The following is an 11,007-nucleotide window of genomic DNA, read 5'->3' as shown; positions in this document are numbered from 1 at the left end:
CATGGAAACTGGGCTTCCCCAGGGGCTCAGTCGGTAAAGAACTCGTCTGCAATGCGGGAGACCTGGGTTTGATCCCTGGGTGGGGAAGACCCCCTGGAGGAGGGCATGGCAACCCACTCCAGTATTCCTGCCTGGGGAATCCCATGGACAGAGGAGCCTGGTGGGCTACAGTCCACGGGGCTGCAAAGAGTCAGACACGACTGAGCGACTCAGCACAGCACTAGGCCTTTGCTAATTTAAGTGTGGTCCAAGGACCAGCAGCATCGGCATCACCTGGCAGCTTGTTCAAAACACACCCAAAACTAGTACAATGCTTTATTTCAATTATATATCAATTTAAAAAAAGATATGTAGGCTCTCGAGCCCCACCCAGGTCTATAGAATCTTGGAATAAGATTTCCAAGTGATTTGCATGCACATTAAAATTTGGAAAATACTTTATTAAAATATCAGTGTATCCTAACCCTAACTAGACTCTTTGTAATCACACCAATAACTTTCACAAAGATACCACAGCCCAAACCCTACCTCAAGTCAGTTAAATCAGAACTTTGAGGCTCAGGCCTGGGCAGTATGACTCTCGAACAGCTCCCGAAGTGATCCTACCATACAGCTGGGGCCTGGGGACCCTGGGGCTGGACGGAGCCGTGAGCAGCCTACGAAATCTTCAGAGAGGCCGGGTACCACCCAGACACACCCTCAGAGCTCAGGGTCTCAGCTCCAGCCCTGTCTTCTATGAGTGAGCAGCCTGGCCAAGAGCAGCCCTGATGGTAGCCCTGCCATTCTCCTCCCAGGGTGTCTGCTTTCCTGATCCCACTGGGAGGAGTTTTTACAGAGACAGTCCTCATCTGCACCTGGTGCATGGCCCAGGTGTCCCCGAGAGGAGCAGCCTGTCTTCTTCAGCCTCAGGGACCCCAGGGCTGGTTGCTTCCAGCCCAGGGACCAGCTAAGGTCCGCTGGGGTCAGAGGGACCTAAAAGTCAAGGCCTTCAGGTCCGGCGGTATTGTCAAGAGTCAAAGAAAGGTGTGGCTTCAAGTGTCAGCCTTTGGGGTCTTCCAGAATTCCTAGTGCCCAAGTGGACAGCTGATGACTGCAGAAGAGTTTCCTTTTTAGCCTGAATAAAAAATTTTTAATTGAAATAAGGTTGTTAACATCTCCAATAGAGAAGTTTCAGGTTTTAAAATTTCCCAGGTTCTCTTGAAGAATCTGCAGATCTGGTGATACGTAGCAGGCCTTTAGAGGGACACCGGGCTCAGCTCCCGGACCTCCTCTCGCCTCACCTGTTTCGCTCCCTGCCTTGCCCACCCAGCCCTGGAAGTGCTTGACCTTAAGCCTCCAAATTCTGCTCCAACCTGACCCCTAGGAGAAGCTAGGGTCAGAGCGGACGCAGCACAAGGTGTCTGCCTTTAGGTCCAGACCCTGGACGCTCCTGGGGCCACACTCCAGACTGCCTCCTGGTCACCCAGAGCAGTGGGGTGCTTGCCAAGAACCTGAGGCTTACAGCAAGGCCAGCTTTTGTGAGAAATGAGAACTCAGTTTAATTGGACACGCTGTTCCATCCTCCTCCTGCCCTCTTCCTCAGCAGCCCGTCCCTGAAAGGAGAAACAGTCAGTGGCCAGTTCTGAGCTAAAAGTCATGGAGCAAAGTCTAAGGAGAGAGTCAAGGGCAAGCGGGGGCACAGGGAGGTGTAGGAGAGGGCAAAGGAGGCTTCCACTTACAAGTCAAAGCCATGGGGGTGGGTAGGGAAGGAGGGCTGTGTGGTTAACTCTAGCTCCTCTGGGTTCCTTGAGAATCCCTTTTCCTTGCCAAGGGGGACTGACTTGGCAGGCCCGAAAACGTTCAGTCAAGGTCATATTCAACTTGAGCCAGAGGTGAGGGGGACAGAGACCGGGCCAGGGAAGGGGAAAGCCGGGTGAAAGAACCTACAGGCACCCCTCAGAACCTCTGTGCCCGGGACTCTGGCCCCCGAGGCTCCTGCCTGCACCTGGCCCTTGAGCACAGAGCCGATAAGCGGACGGGTTGGCCTCCCCTGAGGGAAGGTGATGAGCTCAGGAGACCACAGCGATGCTGCCATTCTCTTCATGAGGTGAGACACGAGGCCTGAGCTGGGGGGCAAGGGTCAGGCAACCCCTCCAGGTCCCTGTCACTGTGCCTCTAGGCCTTCCTGGCCCCTAGAATTCCGGGAGGGATGTGGAGGTCAAAGGCCAAAGGATGGGAGGGTGCCGGGGCCACGGCCGCTGGGCCCTGGCTCATCATCAGGCTTTGGGATGGGGCATCGGCTGGTGGCGGCCTCCTCTTGGAGGCCGAGCTTTGCGAGATGCTGGAGACTGAGCGGGGAGGTGTGCAGAGCCGGCCTGGACAGGTGCGAGGGGTAAAGTGACAGAGTGGGGGCTCTGTCCACCTCTCGCTTCTGCTCAGGAATCCACTGGGCTCAGTGCAGCGTCGGGGCGGGGGGAGGTGGGTCTCCATGCTCCAGGGGGCAGCTCAGGACGAGGACAAGCATGGCAGTCTGGTTGCAAAAGCAGGCCAGGGATGAGGGGAGGGGGGTGAGGCCACCCCATGCCATCAGCTGGCATACACACATGAGATGGGCACTCCATGCTGCCCCCTGGGGTGCCTGGGTGGGTGGCCGGGGGTCTCCGTGAGCTCGAATGCGGTAACTACAACACTGGGATCCATTTGTTGTCCTCATTGTAGAGAAAGGACTGCTTGCCAGGGAATTCCGGCCTGTACGTGGCTGTGGGGAGAAAGAGAGAGCGTTGAGAAAGAAAAGGCCAGTCCTCAAGACACTTGGCGTCAGAGAGGGCGGGACCCCCTGATCAGGCCCCCCGTATCTGGCATCGTGGGGAGGCAGGGAGGTAGGGACTGGCCCAAGGTCATCGAGCTCTGAAACTGGCCCGGGTGGAACTCAAACTCTGGTTTCCCACCTTCTTCAACTCACTAACTTCTTTAACAGAAGAAAATTTGCAAAGGAGTTGTATAAAATTTGAGGGCGGCTGGGGAATGAGGATAGCAATAGTCTTAAAGAAGCTGAGGGTCAGCTTAATGGGGTTTTGCTTTGATTTAGTTCAGAAATTAAAAACAACAACAACAACAACAAAACGTTGAACGCCATGACAACAGCAGCCAGGATCACGCAGGGCTTGGGGACCACAGCCTGGGGTGACCGGAAACTCTTACATTGATGCAGATTTGGTTCATGAGGGAGCCGCTGACGGGAAGTTTCCATGGCTGTCTAGGAAGGTCTGCATACACCAGAAGCCAAGAAGGCAGATGTTTGCAGGTGCTTAGGCTGGGGGGGGGGCCTCAGGGAAGCCCACCTTGGCCTAGGGGAACACAGCAGCAGGAACTAGCCTGCAGCCGCACTCCAGGCACCAGCATGGAGAAGGTGCTCAGAGAAAGCTCCTAGAGGACCGGGCCAAACAGGGGCAGACCAGGATCCTGCCGTCCCCGGGGTCCTCGCGCTCACCACTCACCTTAGTACACTTGCCAGACTAAGCTGAGTTCTGCCTGGACTGGCCAGATGAGCCCAAGGTCGAACCTCTGCCATCTTACTGGCTTGATTATCACTATATTTCCAGGGACAAAGCCATGGGAATGACATTCTCGCTGTCCAGTCTACCTTACATTTTACTCACCTGTGTGTGTGGAGGGATGGGGATGCTTTTGGGGGCTGGCACTGGACTTAAGTCATCTTTTCCTCCCTAGGCTGGGAGCCTCAGAGATACTCATTGAAAGACTGACTTTCGCTGGCCTGGCAGTCCCCAAAGTCCTGCCGTCCCCCTCCCAGGTCACCTGCCCACCAGCCCACCTGTCAGTCCCCAATGCCATCAACTCTGCCATCGTGGGGGCCGTAAATGGCTAAAGAGCTCCACTGAGAACTACAAGTAGGTGAGGGGGGGCAGTGCAGACCACCCGCTGGAGCAAGTCCCCTGGCTGTCAGCTCTCAGGCAGATCTTGGTGGGGAGGGAAACAGGGTCCCACCACTCAAGCTCACCTGTAAGAGGGAGCGGAACTAGGTGGCTTGAAAGAGCTGCTCAGGTGGAGCCCTGGTTTATTTCAAGACAGACAAGGCATCGAGGAAGAGAGTCTGGGTCTCGGCCTTGCCGCTCCTCCTCCTCGGGCTGTGACGCTTGCTGTCTGGGCCCTCCCCATCTGGGAAGTGACCTCGTCAGATTATTTAAACATTTTTAAGAATGTGAACTTTTTAGACAAAAGCTGTGGCTCTTTCCCCCAGAAAATAATGTCTGCGTGCTCCAAATCTGCAGACAATTTCAAGGTCACAGACCCACTACAGCCCATCTTTGTGCTTCTTGAACATTCCTGTGTCATTGTTTAGTCACTAAGTTATGTCCAACTCTCGCGACCCCATGGACTATAGCCCACCAGGTGCTCTGTCCATTGGATTTCCCAGGCAAGAATACTGGAGTGGGTTGCCACTTCCTTCTCCAGGGGATCTTCCCAACCCAGGGATCGAACCTGCATCTCCTGCATTGGCAGGCAGATTCTTTACCACTTAGCCACCAGGGAAGCCCCTGAACATTCACAGTTCTCAGTTACAAATCCTTGGCCTGGATCATCTCTAAGAGCCCTTTCACCTTAAAAAAAACAAAACCCTTTCATACTCTAAAAGTGTAAGCCGAAAAGTCTTCTCTATCCACTCTAACCCCTGTAAACTGTTTGGCAAACAGCCTATAAATCAGTGGCGTTTGATGGCCCAGGAATGACAAACAATTCCAGATTTAGTTTTTACAATCATTGAAAGCAGTCCTCTGACCTGGGCCGGGTAGGCCTGGCTGGGACGGCCCCGCTGTCCACCGTCTGGTGTTGGACACGAAAGATGCACTGGAGATGAAGTGCTTGCGGGGGCCCGTGTAGTCCACGATCTCGTATTGCCCGGGGCCTGGCAGAGGTGGCTTCGGGGGCAGAGGCAAAGGCTGGGCGGAGAAGTTCAGGATGGGGTTTCTCCTTTAGAAAAGACAAATTGGGAAGATGTCACTAAGTCAGTCTATGGGGGAAGTGGCAGGTTTTAGCTGTAGCGCTGAGCCATCTGCAAGAGGACTGGATGCTGCGTAGGAGACCGGTTTCTGCTTCCAGCTCCACTGCCAGAGGTCTGGGGGCCCTGGACTTCAGTCTCCTCACCTGCACAAGGGCGATCGCAACAGGACCTACCCCATAGGCTTGTTGTCAGGGTTGAAGGAGATAACGCCCTTAACACATGGTGGTCAGGACAGGGCCCAGCACAGAGCGAAAGCTCGGTACAGAGTGTTGCTGAGGATGGCCGATGTCATCGAGCTGATCGGGAAAGGCAGACAGCATCAAAGCCATGGGCCAGCTCTGATCACGTGGTCGTGCCTGGCTGGAGCTCAGGGTAAGGAACTGAGAAAGCTTCCATTAGGTTAAACAGCTGGCTGAGGGAGGGATTAACTTTTCCTTCTAAATCACACGCCCTAGGCCTTGCTTCAGCCCTTCTCTTTAAGGCCAAACTGAAACGTGAAAAAAGTACAGCGTGGACGCACAGTGCACATTCAAGGAACATACTTTTTCAACGAGAGCGAGTTTTCTGGAAACCGCTTTTAAATTGTTCCAACAAAGAACTAAGGCCTCACTTGGGCTTAATGGGAAGAACATTAGTGAACCACTTGTGACGCCTACATGGCCAGGAAATGGGACAGGCACCCGGAATTCCAAGGGTTTGCCTTCCCAAGATTAGAGGTTGCCCTAGCATTGATGTTTCACAAATATATTCAATATTTTTCTGGCAAGGCAGGAGGTAGGAGTGGAAAAATACTGGGTTGGAAATCAAGAGACCTCTGGATAACAATCACCAACAATTGAGATTTCAATTGTTTTTAGTTCTGTCTCCCCCTCCTTCAGGAAAGGGAGTCTTGTAAAGCCTGTTATTGAGAGAATAAATTAGAGAGATGGAACCTGTACCCAAACCCTCACTCTAATTCACTCTGAGACTGAGTCTCCCCATCTGTAAAATGAGGGGGTTGGACAAGATAACCTCTAAGCTGTGACCTCCCTTTGGGCCTTGATTCAAAAAGTCCCACTGGGGAAGGGGATGTGGTTCGACCCCTCCCTGGGGAACTAAGATCCCACATGCCACAGGGCAACTAAGCCCAGGCATTCTGAAGCCCATGTGCCACAACTAGAGAGTCCACAACTAAAGAGCCAAATAAATAAACAGAAAATAATAAAAAGAGAAAAGCACTCAGGTAATGAGCACAGGTGAAAAAAAAAAAAAAAAAAAAAAAAAAAAAAACCCAAAGAGGTCCATTGGGTTGCCCAGGAATCCTGAGATTACAATGAGGATCCCTCTACTCCCCCAGCCATGCCATAGAAGGGCTGCTCACCTTGCATTTGAAGTGGGAACCTTGCATTTGAAGCTTCTCCTTAGGTCTTTCACCAAAAGGTAGGAGAGGTTTCTCAGAGCCCTGAATGGCCCCAGGAGATGCACCCCAGCTTGACATCAACCCATCCAAACAGAAGAGGGACTGGGATCCCCAACGCTGGAATTCCGGTGCCCTTTGGCCAACATCTTCTGAAGAGAGGTGTTCTTAGACTCGGAGAACTATAGGCGACCTAGAGATGTCTCATCCAACCTCCTTATTTTGCCAAAGAAGTTGGGGCCCAGAGAGAGGAAGTAAGTCACCTGATATGACAGAGCAGGTGGGGAGTCGTGCGGCTCTGGAACTCAAGTCTTGGTGCCTAGCCACGTGCAGAGGGCCTCTTGGCAGTGGGGTGTTTTTGACTTTCGGAGTCACATAGGCCTGAGTTGGAACGCCAGTCAGCCAAGTCCCTGGACCTCTCTGTTGCCCGCTTATAAGGGGTCGGAAGACTGGAGAGAAGCTATGTCAGGACCCTAGCAGGGCGCCAGCACGCAGTACATGCCCAGTAAAAGGACTCATTGTTATTACTACCATCCCCTGCAGTACCACTGCCCGCCGCCGGATCCCACATGGGCAACAGAGCCTCCGAAAGTGAGGTTAGGGGACCCCTCGCTAGAGTTACCTTGAGGCAGGGTGGACACTCCCATTGCCGGGGGGTGGAAGGGGTACTGTGGGCAGCCTACTTAAGGCTCACATCTTGGGATGGAGGAACAGCTGGCTTGGATGCTTGTATTTAGAATAAAGGTGGCCATGGGGAAAGGAGGAAAAGTACATTGCCTCCTGGAGCTTGGGGGAGAATGGATACATGTATATATATGGCTGAGTCCCTTCGCTGTTCACCTGAAGCTATCACAACATTGTTTGTGAATCGGCTATCAGTTCAGTTCAGTTCAGTCACTCAGTCGTGTCCGACTCTTTGCGACCCCATGAATCGCAGCACGCCAGGCCTCCCTGTCCATCACCAACTCCCGGAGTTCACTCAGACTCACATCCACGGAGTCAGTGATGCCATCCAGCCATCTCATCCTCTGTCGTCCCCTTCTCCTCCTGCCCCCAATCCCTCCCAGCACCCCAGTACAAAATTAAAAGTTAAAAAAAAAATTAACTGAAAACAACCATAGCAAGAAGCTAAATTAGTCCATGAAGTTTGAAGATGAAGATAAAAGTCTTAACAAAGTTTGAGCTTCCCCCAGATCACACCTCCCTCAGGGCCAGGTGACATCCCAGCCTTGCTCACTAATGTCAACACCACCCGGGGCTCATTTTGAGGCAAAAGCTTAGCCCAACCACTTCTACCAGGTCTAACCTGAGGCTGGGCTATGCCACTAGCCATTTTTGGGAAGTATATACATCTTTATATATTAGGAGTTGCCTGTATAGCATATACATTTATGCAAAATAAAAATCACAGATGTGCCTAAAAAAAAAAAAAATACATTGCCTCCTTTCTTTCCCTCCAGTTTGCATGGAAGAACTGATTATATATAGTGTGATCCACCACTCTCGCCTTATAAATAAAAGCTGGAGTCTAGTTGTTCTGAGCACCTTCAGGAGTTTGATGACTGTGTGACTGGCATCATGATTCCTGGAAGTTAGAGCTGGAATGGGCCAATCACCATATAAGGTCACCCCATGGGTCTGGGTCAACCCGAGCCCAATTCTTTGAGTAGACTGAAGTGTCTACTCTCCTGACCAGCGATGGCCTGCAGGTGGCTGGGCAGGTGGGATCAGTCTCTCACCAGATTCTTGCTGAGAGTGAGTGAGAGCCGTCCCTCACCCACCACTACATCCATATGTCCAGGAGAGGCTTGACCCCACAAACTCAACTTTTGGATCTTTGGAGAGTGTCAGCCCCATATATGGCTCTGTGCCAACATTGTGGGGAGTCCAGACTGTAGTGGGCTAAGACACAGACCCTGAATGCTCCCAGGGTCGACAGTCCACTGCTAGTGACAATCACGACTGGGGATGACTCAAGGCAGTACAGGCTTTGCACTCAGACAGGCTTGAGACTGAATCTCTGCCTCCCCGTCCACTAGCTGTGCATCCTTAGAAAAGTCTCTTAACCTCCCTAAGCTTGAATTTCTTTGTCTGTAAAGCGGTAGATAATAATACCTGCCACCCAGGGCTGTTATGAAGATGAATGAGTGCTGTTCAGTTCAGTTCAGTCGCTCAGTCATGTCCGACTCTTTGAGACCCCATGGACCACAGCATGCCGGGCCTCCCTGTCCAACACCAACTCCCGGAGCTTGCTCAAACTCATGTCCATCGAGTCAGTGATGCCATCCAACCATCTCATCCTCTGTCATCCCCTTCTCCTCCCGCCTTCAATCTTTCCCTGCATCAGGGTCTTTTCCAATGAGTCAGTTCTTCACATCAGGTGGCCAGAGTATTGGAACTTCAGTATCAGTCCTTCCAATGAATATTCAGGACATTTCCTTTAGGATGGACTGGTTGGATCTCCTTGCTGTCCAAGGGACTCTCAAGAGTCTTCTCCAACACCACAGTTCAAAAGCATCAATTCTTCCCTGCTCAGCTTTCCTTATAGTGCAACTCTCACATCCATACATGACTACTGCAAAAACCATATCATTTTTCTAAAACATGAAATGTTAGAATAGATTCCAACTGGGTGAATCCAGAAATCTCCCCTAGAAGAGGTGACATTTGCCCTGGAAAGTCAGCAGGGATTCTTTGGGCAGAAAGTGTGGACAGACAGTCATGCTTAGTGTGTGCACACTCAGCCGTGTCTGGCTCTTCATGACTCCATGGCCTGTAGCCCTGCAGGCTCCTCTGTCCATGGGATTTGCCAGACAAGAATACTGGAGTGGGTTGCCATTTCCTACTCCAGGGGATCTTCCCAATCAAGGGATCGAACCCGCGTCTCTTATGTCTCCTGAGAAGGGGGCATTTCCTACAGAGGAAAGAGCAGGTGCAAAAGCCTGGAAGTGGGACAAGCCAGGACTGGGCACAGGGAGCCAGAGGCTGGGGCCCTGGGCTGCCTTCAAGCCTCCATCCGCCCATCAATTCTGGGTTGTTCGCTTGGGTTTCTGACCATCCCCCTTACAGACCCTGATGGGGAGTGACAGGAAAACTCCTACCCATGGCTTCTCAATGCCACCTAACTCCCAGGTCACCTCTCAGAAACACCCAGCACAGTGCTATCCAACAATTCCAGGCCTTGCTGTGCTGGTCCTTTTTCCCGGAGCACCTCCTTTCCCTGGGAACTCTGACCTCCTCTTCGCTTCTCATCTCCTCCAGGGAAACTCTCCCAGCCACTTTCCTCCCCGTTTCCCACCTTCCTTCCCTGGCTCCACAGAGGAGCATGGGTTTTGGAGTCAGACCTGGATTCTCTGCTCCACCGCCTGAGTGAGTCTGCATCCTCTGTGAACTCTGTGTAACCATCCTGACCAGTGAGGGAGCTGGAGAACGCTAGGCAGTGAGAAAGCTCTGAACACCTTGTGGCTGGCCCCTCAGTACATGGCAGCCATTCTTCTCTGCAAGAAACACACTAGCTTTTCTATGCTTTTGACTTTCCTAGCTCTCTATCAGAGGGGATGGTGCCTTATAAGATCCTCTGGAGCAGGGCATGCCAACCCACTCCAGCATTCTTGCCTGGAGAATCCCATAGACAGATGAGCCTGGCGGGTTACAGTCCATAGGGTCACAAAGAGTTGGACACGACTGAAGCGACTTAGCACGCAGGCCTGGTGTCTTATCCATCTCTGAGGCCCTGGTCCCTATTCCTGAGAACATTTGCCTGACTGCAGAGAAAAGCAGGGGGGTTGAAGCAAGCAGGGGAGCCCAGGCATCTGAACCCCACCTGACAGTTTTATCATCATCCAGGGCTGGTCCTTCTGTGTCACTGTGGGGCTGGGCAAATCACTGGGGGCAGACTGGATCGAGCCCAGGGCAGCCACAGAGCACTGTGACCAGGGCTTTTATGAGCCTCATCACCAAGTTATAAAAGCCAATCTGGTTCTGCCCGGTGGAAAAAAAACATCTATCAAAGGCTCTGAGTTGGCCACAACTGGATTAAGTTGTGTTTGCAGCTTCCAGTGTGAGCTCTTTGCAAATCACCCTGAGAATAATGAATGTCTCCCACAACGACTCAGCAGGTCACTGGGGGAGGGCATCGGAGACCCTCGGGACACTCCCAGGCACAGATTCACTCTGCCTCAGGGATTCCCAGGGTCGGGAGGAATAAAGGGGCAATTTTTGTCTCTTCATTAAAGGGCAGCCGATTGCCTCTAGGGTGGAATGTGGTATCTGTTTAACAGGGTAGCGGGTGACAGATTACAGCCGCTTGGGAAGAAGCATCCCATATCTAATTGAAAATCCCAGGGGAACTTTAGGTGGGTCCAGCGTAATTACCCAAATTGGAGCAGGGCCAACGGGGCTTGATTCTTCGGCTCTGGCTGTGACAGGACAGCGTGTCTGAGCAAAACCAGTGGCTTAAAAACTCCAGGAAACAGATCAAGGGTTAGAAAGATGTCAGTGGGTGTTTCACCTGCTTGCTGGCATGAGTTGGAAGGCAGCACCTAGGAGGAACTATTTTGATCTCCAAAAAGCCCTCACCCTGACTCACCCTGAGCTCTTGAGTCATCACTGT

General features: G+C 52.2%; 1 protein-coding gene across 1 annotated transcript in view; it reads right to left on the bottom strand.

Moving 5' to 3' along the window:
- Window positions 1-419: 419 nt before the first annotated feature.
- STPG1 (sperm tail PG-rich repeat containing 1) overlaps window positions 420-11,007 on the bottom strand; it is a 61,019-nt gene continuing 50,431 nt past the window's right edge. Inside the window, exons 9-10 of the mRNA XM_006077975.4 lie at window positions 4,778-4,968; window positions 420-2,737 (exon numbers count right to left, since the gene is read on the bottom strand). Of these exons, the coding sequence (XP_006078037.2) occupies window positions 2,661-2,737; window positions 4,778-4,968 (268 nt within the window). The 3' untranslated portion in view covers window positions 420-2,660. The remainder of the gene's footprint in view (window positions 2,738-4,777; window positions 4,969-11,007) is intronic.

This window comes from Bubalus bubalis, chromosome 2, assembly GCF_019923935.1.
Source record: "Bubalus bubalis isolate 160015118507 breed Murrah chromosome 2, NDDB_SH_1, whole genome shotgun sequence".
Taxonomy (NCBI): Eukaryota; Metazoa; Chordata; class Mammalia; order Artiodactyla; family Bovidae; genus Bubalus; species Bubalus bubalis.
This window is presented reverse-complemented; position numbering and strand designations above follow the sequence as displayed.